At 46.5% G+C, this 22046-nt stretch overlaps 1 protein-coding gene across 2 annotated transcripts in view; it reads left to right on the forward strand.

Moving 5' to 3' along the window:
* Positions 1-22046, forward strand: part of b3gntl1 (UDP-GlcNAc:betaGal beta-1,3-N-acetylglucosaminyltransferase like 1) — a 218849-nt gene that overhangs the window by 138422 nt on the left and 58381 nt on the right. For both annotated transcript variants that reach the window (XM_033044054.1, XM_033044055.1), the window contains one exon: positions 20763-20858. In XM_033044054.1, the coding sequence (XP_032899945.1) occupies positions 20763-20858 (96 nt within the window). The remainder of the gene's footprint in view (positions 1-20762; positions 20859-22046) is intronic.

Genomic DNA, 22046 nt, shown 5'->3' on the forward strand with positions numbered 1-22046 from the left:
GTTCATACCGCTGGTGTGTAAGCTACCCAAGCGAAATATGAGGTGCTGTTCCTCCAATTTTTACTGGGCCTCACTCTGACAATGGAGAAGTTCCAGGACAGAAAGGTCAGATTGGGAATGGGAGGGGGAGTTGAAGTGCTGAGCTACCGGGAGATCAGGTAGATTAATGCGGACTGAGTGGTGGTGTTCAGCAAAACGATCGCCGAGCTTGCACTTGGTCTCACCGATGTAGTGAAATTGACACCTGGAACAGTGGATACAGTAGATGAGGTTGGAGGTGGTGCAAGTGAACCTCTGCCTTACCTGGAAATACTGGCGGAGCCCTTGGGTGGAGTCGAGGGGGGAGGTAAAGGGACAGGTGTTGCATCTCCTGCGGTTGCAGGGGAAAGTACCTGGGGAGCGAGTGTTGGCTGGGGAGGGACGAGTTGACCAGGGAGATGCGGAGAAGCGGTCTCTGCGGAAATCAGAAAGGGGTGGATGTGGGAAGATGTGGCCAATAGTGGGATCCCGTTGGATATACTATTGCTGTCTGTTGGAGAATAAAAGTTTCCCCATATAAGCCACCAATAAGACAATATATTGTGCTTTTTTTTAAATGTGTTTCAGCACTTTTCCAACAGTGCATATAAGTGAATAATGGAATCTAGGACCCATTTCCATCAATGATTGCTGTTTTTAATTTTAATCAAAGTTAATATCTTTTAACAACTTGTTCCATAAGGAACCAGATCCTCAAAAAGCAGTAGGACCATGCAGAAGGTGGCTGCATTTACTCAGCACATTAACAGACAACAAAGGGGTCTTGTGTGATGTTCACAGTGTTTGTCTGGTAGAAACTAGTGCAAACAAACTGCCCAAACTTGTTTCATATGTGAATCCTTGTGCGATTGACATTTGACCAAATAAATGAATTATGTTCTGACTCAGGTGAAAGTGTCAAGTTATTAAGGAACATTTCAGTGGGGGGTTTATTCGGAAACAAATTATCTAATCTTTGGATATGGAAAAGTCATGAAGGTTTAAGCATTTAATATAACCCGGTGATATAATGCAACTAATGGGCCTGTCCCACTTACGCAACTTTTTCGGCAACTGCCGGCACCCGTCTGTCATGGGTCGTTGCAGGTCGCCGAAATTTTCAACATGTTGAAAATTCAGCGGCGACCAGAAAGACGCTACGCCTCTTTGGGCGACTGAGGAGACGACTCATGACCATACAGGTGACACCCTGGCGACATGTCACGGGGTGAAGCCTGTATGGTCATGAGTAGTCGCCCAAAGAGTCGTACCTTGTTCTGGTCGCCGCTGGATTTTCAACATGTTGAAAATTTTCGGCGACCTGTAACGACCCATGACGGGTGCCAGCAGTCGCCGAAAAAGTCACGTAAGTGGGACAGGCCCTTTAGGAAGGAACTGCAGATGCTGGTTTACACTGAAGATAGACACTAAAAGCTGGAGTAAATCAGCAGGTCAGACAGCATCTGACCTGCTGAGAAAAGGAATAGGTGATGATTTAGGTCGAGACCCTTCTTCAGACTGAGACTCAGGGAGAGGGAAACAAGATATATGAAAAGGTGCACAGAAGGAATGAATGTAAGAGGGGTAGCAGCAAGAGAGAGGGTGTTGCAGGACTCTCGTCGGAGAGAGGAGGATAACATCTTCAAAGTAGGCAAAGCTTGAGGGGATTTTGCAGTGAAGCAGACAAAATGTGTGTAGGACGGAACTGCAGATGCTGGTTTACACTGAAGATAGACACAAAAAGCTAGATGTTGCCTGACCTGCTGAGTTACTCCAGCTTTTTATGTCTCTCTGTAATGCAACTACTTGTACTGTGGATTTTTAACAATGTGTATTTTAGAATTTGCGAGGGAGTTTTTTTTTCAGCTGTCAGCACTCTCCCATTTGTTCACTCTCAGTAACACTTCGGAGGAGAATCAAATACTGAAGTCATGAATATTTTCATAAAATGCCTCCTCCACTTTCCCAGAGAAATGGGGTGCTATGAGCTGAAGGTCAGACAGACAGCAGCACCATCCATTAATTGCCTGGTGTCTACCTGTTCAGATTTCCTGGCTGGAATTGCTTTGGGAACTCCTGATCGGAAATAGTCGGGAACAATAAGCTAATCAGATGTGAATGTCACTTTCCAACTCACAACCCTTGGGCACCCTGGCGACATGTCACGGAGGCGGACATTTCTCAGACGTTTACCCAAAGTTATACACAACCACATACCAAGTGAAATGCTGGCAAGCTTCGCAAGACATTTTCCCAATTTTATTTTTTTAGAGTTTAGTTACTTTGAAAATTTGAAAGGGACTTGAAGTGAAAAAATAATTCTACGGGCTTTTTCCTTCATGGAAGTACATCAGATTATGAGAGGCATGGATACGGTAGACAGCCAGAAGCTTTTTCCAAGGGTGGAAATGGGAAAGACTATAGAGGCCATAGCTTGAAGGTGAAATGGCACAGTTTAAAGGAGATGTGCGGGGCAAGTCTTTATTACAGACCATGATGTGATTTATGCCACAACTGCAATGTGGAGTTGTGGCATAACAGTTACAATTCCAAACTATTAATTCAGAAGCCTGGATTGGCATCAGTGAACCATCTTCAAAGCCCATCACGGTGGCTGTGGAAATGAAATCTTGTTAATCATCTGGAATTTGGAATTGAAGGAAAAGATTTAATAGGAACCTGGGCAGCAACGTTTTAACTGAGTGGTTGGTATATGGAACAAGCTGCCAGGTGGGTCGTTCAGGTATCTGCAATAACACCATTTAAGAGACACCTGGACAGGTCCATGGATAGGAAAGGTTCGGCAAGATGTGGGCCAAACATGGGTAGGTGTGATTAGTGTAGAGGGAGCATCTTGGTCAGCAGGGGCAAGCTGGGCCGAACGGCTGCTAGTGTTGGATACAGCAACAGTTACAGGGACAGGCAACTTCATTAGAAACTCTGCAGCAGTTTACGAAGGAAGCTGGCTACCTTCTTCTCAATCAGGGATGGACAATAAATGCTGGCCTTACCAACAGTGCCCAGATCCCCAACAATGAATACATTATAAACAAACCTACTGTACTTGTCTCTACCCATCCACATAACACACATAACCCTAACACCTATAATATTTGGGGAATCATTCTCAAGGCATATCTTGACCAATCTTCCCCAGCCAACAATGGGCCATTATGGACTCCACAGGATTTAACAGGAATCCGAGGGGTAACTTTTTCATACAAGGGGTGGTGGGTGTATGGAACAAGCTGCCAGAGGAGGTAGTTGAGACTGGGACTATCCCAAACATTGGACAGGCACACAGGATAGGTCAGGTTTGGGGGGATATGGACCAAGCGCAGGCAAGTGGGACTAGTGTAGCTGGGACATTGTTGGCCGGTGTGGGTGAGTTGGGCCGAAGGGCCTGTTTCCACACTGTATCTCTGATGATTTATGATTTTATGTGAATCTTTTCAATAGGAAATGCTTTCCCAAATTGGCCCAGCAATCTGCAATGTGATTTGACTATGAAAGGAACAGCACATGACAGTGTGTGCCATCCATTGTCTTATTATTCAAACATGAAGGAACAGCGTAGTGACTGATCCTGTATATCCAGTCTTCTTTGTAGACAGAAACTAATCACGTTCTGGTGAACTGAAGGCGTGGGGACTAAAAACACATAAAGGAGTTGTAAAGAAAATTGGGAGGATTAGGGAAAGACAAATATCATCTGCATGACGTAACGTGTGGCAATGAACTGCTGATGCTGGTTTAAACCAAAGATAGACACAAAAAACTGGAGTAACTGCTTGTGCCAGACAGCATGTCTTAGAAACGGAATACATTACTTTTCGGGTCGAGATCCTTCAGTCTGAAGAAGGGCCTCAACCCAAGATGTCACCTATTCCTTTTCTCCAGAGATGCTGCCTGATTCGCTGAGTTACTCCAGCTTTTTGTGTCTATCATATGCAGGATAAGCATTGGGCTGTGTTATTGACTCAGATCAGAATAGTATCATAATACGTGTTCAAAAGGGAACTGCAGATGCTGGAATATCGAAGGTACACAAAATTGCTGGGGAAACTCAGCGGGTGCAGCAGCATCTATGGAGCGAAGGAAATAGGCGACGTTTCGGGCCAAAACCCTTCTTCAGACTGATGGGGGGTGGGGGGGGGGAGAAAGAAGGAAAAGGGGAGGAGGAGGAGGTGCCCGAGGGCAGGCGGATGGGAGGGTGGGAGGAGACAGCTAGAGGGTTAAGGAAGGGGAGGAGACAGCAAGGGCTAGCAAAAGTATCATAACACTTATCTTTCTTTACCCCTATCTCACTTGGACATCTATTGATTTGGAACATGGAACAATACAGCACAGGAACAGGCCCTTCAGCCCACTATCTCTGTGCTGACTCATGATAACCATTTTAAACTAACCCCATCTGTCATCTGTAGCCCTTCATTCCCTTCCTATTCATGTGACTGTCTATATGGTGCGATCGTACCTGTTTCTATCTCCTCCCCCGACACCAAACATCTTCTGTGGAAAAATAAGTCCATCGTAAAACTTTCCTCCTCTCACCATAAACTGTGCCAGACTATCTACCTTCCATTCCTATGCCTCTCATAATAAGCTAGTTCGGTATTCCGACTGCACATGCCCGGGTTATGCATGGGTCGCTCGCTGTAAACATTCTCGTGGGCAGCTGTGGCGCTGGGTTGTGTGCAGGCCTGCATTTCATCCATGGTCAGGGTCAGGGTCAGGGTCGGGGTTGGGCCCGGGTCTCCGGCACTGCGGGTGCTGTTGAGTTGCTGCTGGGCTGTCCCCGGGGACCGTCTGCTGCGCCTCTCTCCTTGTCCAGTGGCTGTCGGTTGGCCCGCTCGGTGCCGGCGGAGTCTGATGTGTCGGTTATCGGCGGGGATGCACACGGGGTGCTACGGTGGCTCAGAGTGTCAGGCAACATCTGAATTTGGTGGCCTTGCACCCTGCTTGAAATGGTAGGAAAATGGATTTGAATTTGGCGGCCTTGCACCCTGCTTGAAATAGAATTTCAAGGAATAGCCATGAGTCAACTGTCAGCCCACCAGCCGTGAGTGAGCTGCCAGCACATCAGGCTTGAGGGACTGAGCTGCCACCCCAAGAACCCATACCAGCACTCCAGAAAGCCCCCCCCCACTGGCCACCAATATTGGAATTGGTGGAGAGGTGGAATATTGCGTTGGGGGACCAGCCCTCCCGTGTGAACATGGGACCCAACGGGTCCCACTTAGTCTAATATCTATTCTATGACTCACAACAAAACACAAAGTGCTGTGGGAATTCAGCAGGTCAGACAGCATGTGTGGAGGGAATGGACAGACATTTCTCACTGGAACAACCTCCGCCTACGCCGCATCTGTTCCCAGGATGAGACATTCCATACCAGGGCATCGGAAATGTCCTCGTTCTTCAGGGAACGGGGATTCTCCTCCGCCACCATAGATGAGGCTCACACCAGGGTCTCATCCATACCCCGTAACACTCCTCTCTCTCCCCATCCCCGCACTCGCAACAAGGGCAGAGTCCCTCTGGTCCTCACCTTTCACCCCACCAGCCGGCAAATACAACACATAATCCTCCGCCATTTCCGCCACCTCCAACGTGACCCCACCACTCGCCACATCTTCCCATCTCCCCCCATGTCTGCCTTCCGCAAAGACCGCTCCCTCCGCAACTCCCTCGTCAATTCTTCCCTTCCCTCCCGCACCACCCCCTCCCCGGGCACTTTCCGTTGCAACCGCAAGAAATGCAACACCTGTCCCTTCACCTCCTCCCTCGACTCCATTCAAGGACCCAAGCAGTCGTTCCAGGTGCGACAAAGGTTCACCTGTATCTCCTCCAACCTCATCTACTGCATCCGCTGCTCTAGATGTCAGCTGATTTACACCGGGGAGACCAAGCGTAGGTTGGGCGATCGTTTCGCCGAACACCTCCGCTCAGTCCGCAATAACCTACCTGAACTCCCGGTGGCTCAGCACTTCAACTCCCCCTCCCATTCCCAATCCGACCTCTCTGTCCTGGGTCTCCTCCATTGCCAGAGTGAGCAACAGCGGAAATTGGAGGAACAGCACCTCATATTCCGTCTGGGGACCTTGCGTCCGTATGGCATTAACATTGAATTCTCCCAATTTTGCTAGCCCTTGCTGTCTCCTCCCCTTCCTTAACCCTCTAGCTGTCTCCTCCCATCCTCCCATCCGCCCGCCCTCGGGCTCCTCCTCCTCCACCCCTTTTCCTTCTTTCTCCCCCCCCCCCCCGACCCCCCCATCAGTCTGAGGAAGGGTTTCGGCCCGAAACGTCGCCTATTTCCTTCGCTCCATAGATGCTGCTGCACCCGCTGAGTTTCCCCAGCAATTTTGTGTACCTTCGATATTCCAGCATCTGCCGTTCCCTTTTGAACACTCTGGACTCATAACGTTGCCCGTTCATTCCATTTGTGTGTGTGGGCAGTTACAGATCTCTACCGATGATGCCTGACCCACTAGGTCCCTCCAGCACTTTGTGTTTTGTTCAAGATTCCAGCATCTGCAGTTCCTGGTGTCATTATTATCTGACCCTGGTTTATGATTACAGAAATAGGCATTATATTTGCTAAGATTTGGGGGGTTAAAATGGACATTTTCAGGGTTTCTACATATTTTAGGTTGAACACGAGTGATTATTTCTTGTTGTTAAGGTATCTAATACTGAGGAGACATGGATGGAAACATAGAAACATAGAAATTAGGTGCAGGAGTAGGCCATTCGGCCCTTCGAGCCTGCGCCGCCATTCAATATGATCATGGCTGATCATCCAACTCAGTATCCCGTACCTGCCTTCTAGTCAAAAGCACACTGTTTAGATTAAGGTGCTCATTAAAGCTGCACAAAGATTTGAAGACATCCAGAAGTAGGAAGCTCAAAACCACTGCAATTGCATTCAAGACTAGAAAGATTACTGAATATTTTCTGCACCATGGAGAGGTGTGTGTGTGTGTGTGTGTGTGTGTGTGTGTGTGTGTGTGTGTGTGTGTGTGTGTGTGTGTGTGTGTGTGTGTGTGTGTGTGTGTGTGTGTGTGTGTGTGTGTGTGTGTGTGTGTGCGTGTGTGCGTGTGCGCCCGCGTGTGTGTGTGCGTGTGCGCCCGCGCGTGTGTGTGTGTGTGGGGGGGGGGGGAAGTATAGTTTGAAAGTTAGAGCCAGGATTCTCAGGCGTACAATAGAAACATTTCCACGCAAGCAGACAGTAGAAGGCTGGAGCTCTCTTCTGAAAAAGGCAATTGAAGTGAGGCGAAAGATTAATTTTGAAACTGAATCTGTCAAATTTTTGTACATCTAAAGTATTAAGGTATATATGAAAAAATATAGGTATCTGAAATTAGGGATCACTTTGAAGAATAGAATGGGCTAAATAGTCTTTCATTTTCCAATGTTCATCCTATAATAATTTTATTTTTTAAGCTATTTTATTTTATACATCAGTTAAACCAGGGTTTCTTATTCTGTGGTGTAGCGTTTTATTAGCTGATAGTTATCTTGGTCTATTAATCAGGATTGTTATTGAAATTGTGCTGCTACAAGTAAGAATGTCATTGTCTACATGTGACAATAAATACTCTTGAATCTCTCTTTGACCATCTTTATCTCCTTAGCTCTGATACAGCAGTTTATTACAATGCACTGATTGCTATGAAAAATAAAGTGAGCAAAATATTGTAGTGGCTTAGGGGCTGAGCAGAGCACAATTGTATCGCATGCTTGATTACAGTAAATTATGGCCTTCATGCCCCTAGATTGTAAAGCCCTTCAATGCCTTTGTTTTTCACTTCTTCACGAGCTAAAAGGTAGATGACACCGAGAATTTGACCCATTCACATTTGTTATTTTTAAGGGAGACCAGTTTAAACAAGGATTTATCCGTTTCTAACACTCCATTGATTGATGGTAAACACTTCTGACTCACTTTGAGATTGAGCACATGGGTGAACAGGAATGGAACAGCAGGAACAAACAGTGGTGAAGATAAGGAGACACTAGGCCTGGTTTAATTAGAGCAGGCTTTTATCAGGCTGGCTGTGTGCTGTTTACAATGTGACCCCAGGACACAGTAACGGTCCGAGCAAATAAATGGTGCAATGGCGTTCTTTCACCACGCAGAATTGTTCAGAATTTAATGCTGCTTCAAATTGAAATTTACTGACTTTAGGACAGAAAGCCAGAGATTGCAGAAAAATCTTTTAGGACCGAGATGAGGAAAACATTTTTCACACAGAGAGTGGTGAATCTCTGGAATTCTCTGCCACAGAAGGTAGTTGAGGCCAGTTCATTGGTTATATTTAAGAGGGAGTTAGATGTGGCCCTTGTGGCTAAAGGGATCAGGGGGTATGGAGAGAAGGCAGGTACAGGATACTGAGTTGGATGATCAACCATGATCATATTGAATGGCGGTGCAGACTCGAAGGGCCAAATGGCCTCTACTCCTGCACCTATTTTCTATGTTTCTATGTTTCTATATCTCCTACTGTGCACTGAGCCACACATATGCCCTCTACTCAAACTCGTCCTCGTGTTTAAACAAGAACGAATAGTTCGGCTTTGTTTCCAAAGGGTTCTGTAATTATTTTATTAAAACCACATTGTGTCAAATCGACAGTGACCTCACTTGGTTTGACTCTTCCTTAATGAGCTGTGTATTTTCAAGCACATACCCTCAGCCTGTTTCTAGATATTGGTACAGATGAGTAATTCTCATGTGCTGTCCTTAATTGGAAATCCACTTTATCTCCAGGGATTTATTCTTGTTCAACATTTTGTAACTGGTGTTACTGCGATTGGAATTTGGAGAGAAAAGTATAATTTATCCATCCATATTTTAAAGATTAACCAGCTGTATCAGGGTCCCTCTTTGTCCAAAGTGCTGGAGTAACTCAGCAGATGAGGCAGCATGGATAGGTGACGTTGAGGGTGACCATTCTACGGAAAGGTCTTTCATTGAAACATCACCTCTCAATGTTCTCCAAAGATGGTGCCTGACCTGCTGAGTTACTCCAGCACTTTGTGCCGTTTTGTATATTAACCAGCATCTGAAGCTCTTTGATTCTTCCCCTTTGTGCTATGTTCAGTAGTAGAATACTTAAGATTTATATGCAAGCAGTTTCACTATATAGTCTCGACCCGAAACGTCACCTATTCCTTCTCTCCAGAGATGCTGCCTGTCCCGCTGAGTTACTCCAGCATTTTGTGTCTATCTTCACTATATAGTCACTTTATGCTCTCGTTGTGTTGCTGAATTAGGGGAAAATCACAATTAGAGGAAAATTGGTCGCCTGCACTTAACATCTATTGGAGTATTAGTTGCCTGTTGTACACACTATTACAAACCAGCACAGCAGATTTCAACCTATAAATCTTTGAGCTGTTTTGGCAAGGGAAGCAGTGCATACCATTAAAAAAACCATTTAAACATATGATCACCCATCCCCTCCACAGAAGCTGCCTGACACATTGAGTTACTCAAACATTTTGTTTTGTTCAAGGTTCCAGCAAACTGTATGCTGTTCCCTGTGACCAGATTGCTAATACGTTTGCCAAGTATGCAAGTCTATCTTCTGCTCATGCCCATCCACCACAGTAATTCACTTGGTGAAGCCAATAACAATGTTGACATTGATCTTCAACCCACAATAACAATTGAAGTCACCTCATACACTTAAGAGATTCAAGCTGTATAGAAAGTATTTTGGTTCAACGTGATTTCTTTATGTTTTGCTGATCTTAAATCCAGCTTCACACTTTATAACAATGACATAGAAACGCTCGCCATCGGAAGATCTTTTTAGTTTAGTTTAGTTTAGAGATGCGTGAAGAAACAGGCCCTTCGGCCCACCGAGTCCACGCCGACCAGCGATCACCCCGCACACTAACACTATCCGACACACCAAGGACAATTTACAATCTTTACCAACACCAATTAAACTACAAACCTGCACGTCTTTGGAGTTTGGGAGGAAACTGGAGCACCTGGAGAAAACCCACGCGGTCACCTCCATACTGAAAAAAAGCAACAACTACATAAAACTTAGCATAAACATCCACCACAGCGGATTCCCCACATTCCTCACTGTGATGGAAGGCAATGAAGTCCAATCTTCTTCCCTCTTTATTCTCCCGCAGTCGGGGTAGTCGAACCGTCCGTTGGGTCGATCGAATTAAACCCACCAATCTGTCACGGAAGTCTTGATGAGGAAGAGATCGGCCGCCTAACCCGGCCTAGGCGCCATATTTTTGGGGGGACTTCCGGCGGGGAGGGGGGGGATTTCAATTGCATTCTAGTAATTTTGACCAGATTAAAGCAGGTGCCGGATCAACAGTTACTTGGAAATTGGTGGTGGACCTGTTTAGTTGCTCAAGATAAACAAGGAATACACTATTCGTAGACGAAAATGGTTGGACCTAGGGCACTTCCCTGAGAAACTCCCGCAGAGATGATCGACATTCAGTAACCCATAAATATCGTGTATAAACAAGGAACTGCAGATGTTGGTTTACAAAGAAGTACACAAAGTGCTGGAGTAACTTAGTGGGTCAGGCAGCATCCCTGGAGATCAAGGAGTAAGGATCCTGACCCGAAGCATAGTCTGTCCATGTACATCAGGAATGCTGCCTGACCCGCTGAGTTACTCCGGCACTGTGTCCTTCTACCGCAACTATCTTCCTTTGTGCTGGGTACTGTATGATTCCAATCAATGGGGGGGATTTCCCCTTATTCCTATTGTCACCAGTTTAGCCCAGGCTTGCAGAGGCCATTCTCAAGCACCATACAACATCGTTGCTTGTCGTCTGGGAGCACATTTCATTACATTTCTTTCCAAATTCCTATACTGGCAATTAGCAGCCCTTCTTAATCCCAGCAGCCTAAATACCAGCCCCCTGAAGCATCAAAGGGATCCGTTCGAAAATAATAAGAAATACCGAGCATTCTCTTTGTTCACCACATCTGTGGAAACAACCTCGGACAAAGAACTAGAATTGGATTGCAGTCCGGTGAAAACACTTTCTTCAGTGGTTTTCAGTGCAGCCCGTTCCATTCTTTTTCAGCAGCCACGTTCGTTTAGAGTCCTGGAGCAAGGATGCAGACGTTGACACCAATCACCCATTTTAACTAACACGCTTTTCTAATTCTCCCCACATTCCTGTCAACTTCCCCAGATCCTACGGCTCACCTACACAATGGGAGCTGTGTTCAGCGGCCAATTTACCTATCACCCATACCAGCAAGAAACACAAAATGCTGGAGTAACTCAGCGGGTCAGGCAACATCTCCGAAGAACATGAATAGGCGATGTTACTGGTCGTGACCTTTCTTCAGACTGATTGCCGAAAGAGGGCGAAGGTTGGAAGAGAGGTGCGATATGGGAGAAAACCAGAGCACGCAGAGGAAATGCATGCAGTCACTGGGAGAACCTGCAAACTCCACACACACAGCATAGGTGGTCCAGATGGAGTCCAGTCACTGAAGGTGTAAGGCGGCAGCTCTGTTTGCTGTTCCACCCTCACCTCCACACATATGAGAGCCTTTAGCTCCTTATGAGCAAGTTTCTGAGAGAGCTACTGCTACCGAACAAAATGACAGCAGGGGGGTGAAAATTGAATCTATAGCTGAAGCAACTTAGATCTACTGAAAGTGTTCAAAAGGGAACTGCAGATGCTGCAATATCGAAGGTACACAAAATTGCTGGGGAAACTCAGCGGGTGCAGCAGCATCTATGGAGCGAAGGAAATAATATTTCCTTCGCTCCATAGATGCTGCTGCACCCGCTGAGTTTCCCCAGCAATTTTGTGTACCTTAGATCTACTGAAAGGTTGTTTTGGTCTAAGTCCTCACCTCTGTGGCTTCCTGGGATCAGATTCAGACTGTAATATTAGGATGCCCATATTAATGTTATGGTACAAACCAGATGTATTACTTTGATTAAACAAGATAATTAGGATCTTGTGCTCATGTCGCTGAGTATTGCTATAACTTCACATGGTTATTCCAACAATGTTTGACTTTGTCCACACACAAAGACACAGTTATGACTTATGAGTTGGCTGTTTGGAAACATTTCAGCATCTTTCTTGTGACTAACACAATGATATCTTTGTACAGCCGGAGTCATGAACAAAGACATTGCTTCTGTCTCCCACTTACTGTTGTGGCTTTGGATTGAGTTAATCAGGCAGGAGTTTCAGTGTGAATTGGCTTTGTTGGGGTAAATGCTGACAGATTGCTGAGATCAATTCCAACCTGATGTTTCTGGAGATGTCCTTGAGCAAGTTATGCTGTGCAATGGGATTGCAAGCTATCTCAAAAATGGACATGCTTTAAAACGCACTAATTCTTTATTTGTGACAGAATTCATTTAATTTTCCACTCAGTGGCAGCATCAAGAGCTCTGGGTGTAAACTCAGTGCATAGACTGCAATGTTCAGTTTATTTCCTCTTTAGCAGTACCTGATGTACTGATTTGATTTGACTGGATAGCATGCAAAATAGTTTTTTAATGTATCTCGGTGCATGTGACGATAGTAAAACAATACCATTAATCACTTTTCACCACGACTTCTCATGTTTATTTTCTATGCTTAATGAAGAATGATAAACTGCCAGGGAATGGAACACGATTTTAAGTTACAGCCTCTTATATTGTTCTTGACCCAACTTGCACAGTCCAAATCCTATTCTGGCGATGAAAAACAATGGGCCACGTCTTACACTACTGTGGACTTGTTCTCTAATTATGTTTGACACAAATGTCTTGCTTTTGCACGGTCTGTATCTCTTCACTGTTCAAGAAGGAACTGCAGATGCTGGAAGATCGAAGGTACACAAAATTGCTGGAGAAACTCAGCGGGTGCAGCAGCATCTATGGAGCGAAGTCTGAAGAAGGGTTTCGGCCCGAAACGTCGCCTATTTCCTTCGCTCCATAGATGCTGCTGCACCCGCTGAGTTTCCCCAGCAATTTTGTGTGCCTGTATCTCTTCACTGTTGGGTCGAGTTTATAATTTATGGCTTCAGGTGCTGTCTGAATCTATGTGCGTGTGATGCTGCGGCAAGCACGTTGTTCATTGTACCTGTACCTACCTCACTGCACCTGTGCATTTGACAATAAAATATGACCTGACTTGAATTAACTTAATGTGAGAGAATTGACAGTTTAGTTTATTAGATGTTCAGGTGTCTTGGAAGGAATTCAACGTATTTCTTTGCTTCTGTGGGTTTTACCAGATGTACTAATGTATGTAGTACAGTGGAAGTGTGCCATGATTTTTCTGTGCTATAAGCAGTGCAATATTGTGACATTGTGTGAAGTTTCTTGGCTACAGATGTGACTTGTGTCCATAGTAGAAGAGAAAACCACTTTTAGAGCTCCTTCACAGTGGCATTCCTTCAATGTAGTTGTAGAAACCTCTTTAAACAAAGGCTCTGTTGTATTGCAACTTAATGGAATAACTGTTGGCACAGGCAGCAACACTCTGAAGTGGCCTTCATGGGTTTACCAAGAAAATAAGCTGAAACCACAATTTCAGGGATAGTTTTATGACCTGTGACTAAAATGTGGCCTATTTGTTTCAAGTAGTCTGACTTCCAAATTCGAGTGCTGGATATCGTAAGGTCACCAGAATGTAAAGAAAATGAAATATATTTTCTAGCTCAACCATGGAGGGATATGGATCACTTGTGGGCAGAGGAGATTTGTTTAACTTGGCACCATGTTTGGCACAGACATTGTGGGCCGAAGAGCCTGTTCCTGCGCTCCACTGTCCCATGTAGGAAGGAACTGCAGATGCTGGTTTAAACCGAAGACAGACACAAAATGCTGGAGCGACTCAGTGGGTCAAACAGCATCTCTGGAGAAAAGGAATAGGTGATTTTTTTCGGGTCGAGACCCTTCAGTCTGAAGAAGGGTCTCGACCCGAAACGCTACCTATTCATTTTCTCCGGAGATGCTGTCTGACCCCGTACTGTTCTGGGTTCTATGTACATGCCAATAAATGTTGTAAGGCCTGGCCAAGCTGGCCATCTGCGAGTCACGGAGCCAGTCGGAAGAGGGCTCTGCCCGAGACGGTTGCCTCCCCCTTTTCCGGGTTCACATACGTGCCCGGGTGGTAGAGAGGGACTACGTTCTGTCCACGGGCACCCTGGGGGATTTCCGGGACCGCTGGGCACCGCGGGGGGGGTCGAATACATCCTTGACAAGCATTGCAACATAGTTGTATCATAGTCTATTTAGTATATTTCTTTGTCTTGTATTATGGTGATGGGTCATAGAAACATAGAAATTAGGTGCAGGAGTAGGCCATTCGGCCCTTCGAGCCTGCACCGCCATTCAATATGATCATGGCTGATCATCCAACTCAGTATCCTGTACCTGCCTTCTCTCCATACCCTCTGATCCCCTTAGCCACAAGGGCCACATCTAACTCCCTCTTAAATATAGCCAATGAACTGGCCTCGACTACCCTCTGTGGCAGAGAGTTCCAGAGATTCACCACTCTCTGTGTGAAAAAAGTTCTTCTCATCTCGGTTTTAAAGTATTTCCCCCTTATCCTTAAGCTGTGACCCCTTGTCCTGGACTTCCCCAACATCGGGAGCAATCTTCCTGCATCTAGCCTGTCCAACCCCTTAAGAATTTTGTAAGTTTCTATAAGATCCCCTCTCAATCTCCTAAATTCTAGAGAGTATAAACCAAGTCTATCCAGTCTTTCTTCATAAGACAGTCCTGACATCCCAGGAATCAGTCTGGTGAACCTTCTCTGCACTCCCTCTATGGCAATTAGATTAGATTAAACTTTATTAATCCCCTTATTCAGGGGAAATTCTGATGTCCTTGCAGCACACTAATAAAAATACAACATAGATTCAAAAAGAAGTTCAACACAAAAACATCCCCCCACAGTGATTCCCACTGTGGGGGAAGGCACAAAGTCCAGTCCCCATCCTCTTGTCCACCCAAAGTCGGGCCTATTGAGGCCTCCACAGTCGCCGCCACGGCGCCCGATGTTCTCGCCGGGTGATGGTGCTCCGGCGTCGGGAGAACCCCCAGCGGCTTGGGGTGCCAGGAACGGCCGCCTTCCCACCGGAGACCGCGGCTTCCAAGCCAACAGACCGCGCCGAACGGAGCTCCACACACTGGCGATCTCAGCAAGAGATCCCACGCTCCGGGATGTAACGTTCAGCGTCGCAGCTGGCCGCTCCACAGAATCGCGGCTCCACGATGTTCTTATCGGCGGTCCCAGCATACTGGAGTTCCAGCGCGGCGACCCAGGAAAGGCATCGCCCGCTCCGCAATAGCGCTCCAGCGCTGCGCCGCCGCCAAAGCCGATGTTCTGGCCAGGTCCCCTCAGGGAAACGTCGCTCCAGGACCCGCTGGTAGGCCGCAAGGACAGGTCGAAGTCGCTGCTCGGAGGAAGGCAACCCCTCCGACCAGGTAGGGACTCGAAAAGCAGTTTCCCCCTTCCCCCCCACCACCCCCCACACATAAAAAGATTAGACCCCCTGACTGTACACTCAACGTACTAAAAATAATAAAAAAGAAGGGGAAAAAAACGGACAGCTGCAGGACAGGCAGCCGTTCAGGACAGCGCCTCCTCCGGATAATGCCCTTCCTCAGATTTGGAGACCAAAACTGTACGCAATACTCCAGGTGTGGTCTCACCAAGACCCTGTACAACTGCAGTAGAACCTCCCTGCTCCTATACTCAAATCCTTTTGCTATGAAAGCTAACATACCATTCGCTTTCTTCACTGCCTGCTGCACCTGCATGCCTACTTTCAATGGTACACAAAATTGCTGGAGGAACTCAGCGGGTGCAGCAGCATCTATGGAGCGAAGGAAATAGGCGACGTTTCGGGCCGAAACCCTTCTTCAGACTGATAGGGGGTGGGGAAAGAAAGAAGGACAAAGGGAGGAGGAGGAGGAGCCCGAGGGCGGGCGGATGGGAGGAGACAGCTAGAGGGTGAAGGAAGGGGAGGGGGGGGAGGGGACAGCACGGGCTAGCCAAATTGGGAGAATTCAATGTTGATGCCAAGGGGACGCAAGGACCCCAGACGGAATATGAGGTGCTGTTCCTCCAATTTCCGCTGTTGCTCACTCTGGCAATGGAGGAGACCCAGGACAGAGAGGTCGGATTGGGAATGGGAGGGGGAGTTGAAGTGCTGAGCCACCGGGAGGTCAGGTAGGTTATTGCGGACTGAGCGGAGGTGTTCGGCGAAACGGTCGCCCAACCTACGCTTGGTCTCACCGATGTAAATCAGCTGACATCTAGAGCAGCGGATGCAGTAGATGAGGTTGGAGGAGATACAGGTGAACCTTTGTCGCACCTGGAACGACTGCTTGGGACCTTGAATGGAGTCGAGGGGGGAGGTGAAGGGACAGGTGTTGCATTTCTTGCGGTTGCAACGGAAAGTGCCCGGGGAGGGGGTGGTGCGGGAGGGAAGTGAAGAATTGACGAGGGAGTTGCGGAGGGAGCGGTCTTTGCGGAAGGCAGACATGGGGGGAGATGGGAAGATGTGGCGAGTGGTGGGGTCACGTTGGAGGTGGCGGAAATGGCGGAGGATTATGTGTTGTATTTGCCGGCTGGTGGGGTGAAAGGTGAGGACCAGAGGGACTCTGCCCTTGTTGCGTGTGCGGGGATGGGGAGAGAGAGCAGTGTTACGGGGTATGGATGAGACCCTGGTGTGAGCCTCATCTATGGTGGCGGAGGGGAATCCCCGTTCCCTGAAGAACGAGGACATTTCCGATGCCCTAGTATGAAATGTCTCATCCTGGGAACAGATGCGGCGTAGGTGGAGGAATTGGGAGTAGGGGATGGAGTCTTTACAGGGGGCAGGGTGGGAAGACGTGTAGTCCAGATAGCCATGTGAGTCAGTGGGTTTATAATGTATGTCGGTCAGGAGTCTGTCCCCTGCGATGGAGATGGTGAGGTCAAGGAATGGTAGGGAAGTGTCTGAAATTGTCCAGGTGTATTGGAGTGCCGGATGGAAGTTGGTGGTGAAGTGGATGAAGTCAGTCAGTTGTGTGTGGGTGCAGGAGGTGGCACCAAAGCAGTCGTCAATGTAGCGGAGGTAGAGGTCGGGGATGGGGCCCTGGTACGCATTGAACAAGGATTGTTCAACGTACCCGACAAAGAGGCAGGCGTAGCTGGGGCCCATGCGTGTGCCCATAGCTACGCCTTGTGTTTGGAGGAAATGGGAGGAGTCAAATGTAAAGTTATTGAGGGTGAGGACCAACTCCGCTAAGCGGAGGAGAGTGTCAGTGGCTGGGTATAGGTTGCTCCTCTGGTCGAGGAAGAACCGGAGGGCTCTGAGGCCATCCTGGTGGGGGATGGAGGTGTAGAGTGACCGGACATCCATGGTGAAGATGAGGGGGTGGGGCCTACTTTCAATGACTGGTGTACCATGACACCCAGGTCTCGCTGCATCTCCCCTTTTCCTAGTCGGCCACCATTTAGATAATAGTCTGCTTTCCTGTTTTTGCCACCAAAATGGATAACCTCACATTTATCCACATCTGTTTTGTTTTATTGTATTGTAAATATTATTTTTAATAATTGAATACATTTTTTGATTAAAAAAAAGAAAAGAAAGAAATGTTGTAAGGTGGGAATAGGACAGCTCCAAAAGACTAAGACTGTGAGGGAACCAAGTTATAATTGTTGGCAGTGATTTGGCAAAGTGCAAACATCTTACAAACAATCCTGCCTAGTTAATCACTAATTGGTTATAGCTTAATTTTTGTCATAGTTCAAGATTTGAAACATGTATCTTTGGCAGAAGTGCAGAGTGAGAAGTCGCAGTCCGTGATGCACTTTGCTCAGTGTTTCCTCGATTGGAGTTATTATAAAAGAAAACGTGTGTTGTACAAACGAGGGCAACATATAAACACCAATTTTTTATCCTCAACAAACTAAACTAACCTAAACTAAAAGTTAAAACTTATTAGATCCCGGACGCACAGAATTGATTATTCGTGAAATCCTGGTTAATCATGGATATGTCATGGCAAAATATCACAAAATTGTCCGTTTTTAATGACACACTGTTGAAATATTGTGGATGTACGCACTAGGATATTGTCTGTACCTCCAGCACACTACTCATCGAAGGACTCGGCCTTTCCTTTCAGTTGAGTACATTGATGGAGCTATCGACACTGACTAGTTAAACAAATTAGTTTTGAAAAGAAGGTAATGGGAAAGAAGAGTTGGAACTGTGTTTTTATTTTAATCGGTTGAGTAGTTGTGGAATTTAGACCTCAGGCGGGTTTCAAGTCTAATCATTGATGTCAAACACAACAACAGTAGGAGTGATGTATTGGCTTTAAAACATTTATTGCACTAAGAAATGAAGAATCAGCTAAGGAGCCATTCTGACATGATTACACATTAATAGAAGCTGTCAGGGAGGTAAATAATAAACAGTGATTGGTAACAATTGGCAGAAATACTCTGTGCTAATCATTTGGATTTACAAAGTGGGGTTTCTGCTGCCTACATGGCCAGTCATAGTCTAGGCACAAGCTAATTGGAAGATTTGTCTACAATCAGGTTAGTCCATAAACTGTGATATGAAGTGGTTAGCGGAATCAAGGGGTATGGGGAGAAGGCAGGCACTGATTGTGGCTGTTCAGCCATGATCACAATGAATATCGGTACTGGCTTGAAGGGCCAAATGGCCTCCTCCTGCACCTATTTTCTATGTTCCCAAGAAAAGAAGATGCAAGGAACTGCAGATGCTGGAATCTTGAGCAAAAACAATAAGGTGCTGGAGTAAACTGCTGGGGCAGGCAGCATCTCTGGAAAACATGGATAGGTGACGTTTTGGGTCGGGACTTTTTTTTTCAGTGATTGTAGTAGGATGGTGAAAGCTGGAAGAGAGGTGGGGACAGGACATGGACAGGCAAGTGACAGGTGGATACAAGTGATGGGGGATTGGCAGATGGGTGGACAAGGGCTTGAGTTGAAAAGCAGACAAAAGGCTGTGAGATAAGGAGGAAAAAGGCATGAATTATGAGGCCCGGGGAAGGGAAGAAGTGGCCTATGGCAGGCGGAAGGGGAAACATAGAAACATAGTAATTAGGTGCAGGAGTAGGCCATTCGGCCCTTCGAGCCTGCACCACCATTCAATATGATCATGGCTGATCATCCAACTCAGTATCCCGTACCTGCCTTCTCTCCATACCCTCTGATCCCCTTAGCCACAAGGGCCACATCTAACTCCCTCTTAAATATAGCCGATGAACTGGCCTCGACTACCCTCTGTTGCAGAGAGTTCCAGAGATTCACCACTCTCTGTGTGAAAAAAGTTCTTCTCATCTCGGTTTTAAAGGATTTCCCCCTTATCCTTAAGCTGTGACCCCTTGTCCTGGACTTCCCCAACATCGGGAGCAATCTTCCTGCATCTAGCCTGTCCAACCTCTTAAGAATTTTATAAGTTTCTATAAGATCCCCTCTCAATCTCCTAAATTCTAGAGAGTGTAAACCAAGTCTATCCAGTCTTTCTTCATAAGACAGTCCTGACATCCCAGGAATCAGTCTGGTGAACCTTCTCTGCACTCCCTCTATGGCGAAAGAGGAACGGGATAGTGGGAGGAATGGGTGCACATCCAGATTATGGGGTTGTCCAGAGTAATATGAGATGCTGTTCCTCCAGTGTGGATGTGGCTTCACTTTGGCAATGGAGGAGGCCCATAACAGGTTGGGGTGTATGGGGATGAGAATGGTTGGCAACCAGGAGTTCAAGTAAGTATTGTCAGACCGAGCATAAAGTATTTGACTAAACATTTGCCTCGTCTACGCTTGGTACCGCATCGGGAGCACCAAGTGCAGGAGTTGAGATTAGAGGAGGTGCCTGTGAACCCCTGTCTCTCCTGGTCCCTGGATGGATGTGAAGGAAGAGGGGTAGGGACCAGAAAAAGGAAGGCAGTCGGACCAGGGATTTAACCTTTGGGCAAGAGCATTGCAGTAGAGGCTAAATAAATCAGTGAGCTGCAGCAGAGCAGCAAATAATGAATCAGATTCCGAGGGGTGAATGTGTGATGTTAGAAGTTGCGGAACATATGAGTTTTAAACGTAAAGGAGCAGAAAATGTTCACTTCTCGTAAGTACTTCTAATAAGTTTTAGTAATGGTTCAATGGTTCTAAAGGACAGTGATTTTGTTTTCCCCACATGTATGCCAGTACAGTATTCCCATAACCAAGCACATCCCTGTTCAACAAGTGTACAGAAATAGTCTACTGAGCCCGCACGCTAGAGTCGCCATGTTTTGGCGCCATTTTCAAAGTCCAGTCCGCGCTCTAGTTCCTATGAGGGGTGAAATGGTAAAATACATGCCTGGCTAGCGCCCGCCGGGGACTCCAACAACAAGACCCGGAGCGTGGCCTTGCATCACCCGGCGCGGCGTTAATGGCCGCGGGACAATTGCCATCGCCCGCCGGGGGCTTTGACTCTGACATCGGGAGGGGAATGGGGAGTGCAGGGGAGAGATAAGTTTTTTTGCCTTCCATCACAGCGAGGAGGAGATGCGCTGTGATGGATGTCTGTGTAAATTGTGTTGTGTCTTGGGTCTTTTTTTCTTGTGTGTATGACTGCAGAAACAACATTTCATTTGAGCCTCTATGAGGTTCAAGTGACAAATAAATTGTATTGTGTATTGTGTGTGGTTCACTGATGTAGACAGTATGATATTCATTGAATCTCACTCTCTTCATCGTAGGTCTTCACCTCTCATGGCCCCACCATCATCATGCCAACATGGTTCTGCTCTCGACAATGGTTGGACTCCGTTGGGAAGTTTGACGAAAGTGGGAAAGTGAGTACTGCAGCTCCTGTCACAATAAAACGCAAGGAAAGATTAAACGTTTTTTTCACCGTTCTTGTATCCGAAACAAAGTCTGCATTACCATCAACGTTTCCCCCCACCTCTATCATGGCAACTTTAAACTTTCTGCATGAACGTGGACTTCCTGAGGTTGTTGTCAGGTGTCTCCAGTGTTTCATGTGTGCGTTTCAATGTTAAGCTCCTCACAGAGTACAGTGACAGAGTCCAAAATTGTGTATATTTCTCACCTGTGGGGAATGCATCTGATGGTCCATGTGAGGATCTGACATGGGAACCACGACTTTACTTGTTTGAATAATGGGAATGACAGTAAAGGTGGGATTTAGTTTATTGAAGTCAAAGAGTGATACAGTGTGGAAACAGGCCCTTTGGCCCAACTTGCCCACACCTACCAAGATGGCCCATCTACACTAATCCCACATTCCTGTGTTTGGGTCATATCCCTCCAAACCTGTCCTATCCATGTACCTGTCTAACTGCTTCTTAAACGTTCCAGCCTATCTCCTCTGGCAGCTTGTTCCATACACCCACCACCCTTTGTTTCTTTTCTTCATTCCAAAGCAGCATGACCTTTGATAGTAAGAATCCCCCATTAAAACACTCAAATTTGATAGAAACCATTGAATGTCTGATCCACAGTACCTACTTACTCAATGTTTCAGCTAATAGCTCTGGAGTACTGTTGAGATTCATTAATGTCATGCTTCAAGAGGATTGAATACCAACATAAATTTTCTCTCAAAGAATTTTTTTTTTAACATTAAATGCGATCCTGGTTGAAGAGGAGTTGCCGGCACTTTGAAGTGAACAGAAACGGGCAGTAATTGATGTGCATCAGGACAGATTGCAAGGGCTATGAGTGAGGAGTTGCAGACCTTGCACCAAGTGTCAGGGCTGCTGAGATACAGCACATGCCGTGATGGAAAAGAGGGAAGGAACACTATCAGTGTTGCATTTCCATTATCATTGCAGTCCGTGCTTGCTGGAATCAAAGTCAATTTGTCGAGAGAATGGATCAGCAATTGTTTGTGCAGAAAGTCATCCTTTCTGTTAGTGTCACCTGAGCCTGAGTTTGCCGCAGAGACAATAATTATTTCTCTTAATTGGGGTAAAGTCAAAGTCAAAGTCAATTTTATTCGTCACATACACCCGAAGGTG

Source organism: Amblyraja radiata, chromosome 26 (genome assembly GCF_010909765.2).
Source record: "Amblyraja radiata isolate CabotCenter1 chromosome 26, sAmbRad1.1.pri, whole genome shotgun sequence".
NCBI classification, from domain to species: domain Eukaryota; kingdom Metazoa; phylum Chordata; class Chondrichthyes; order Rajiformes; family Rajidae; genus Amblyraja; species Amblyraja radiata.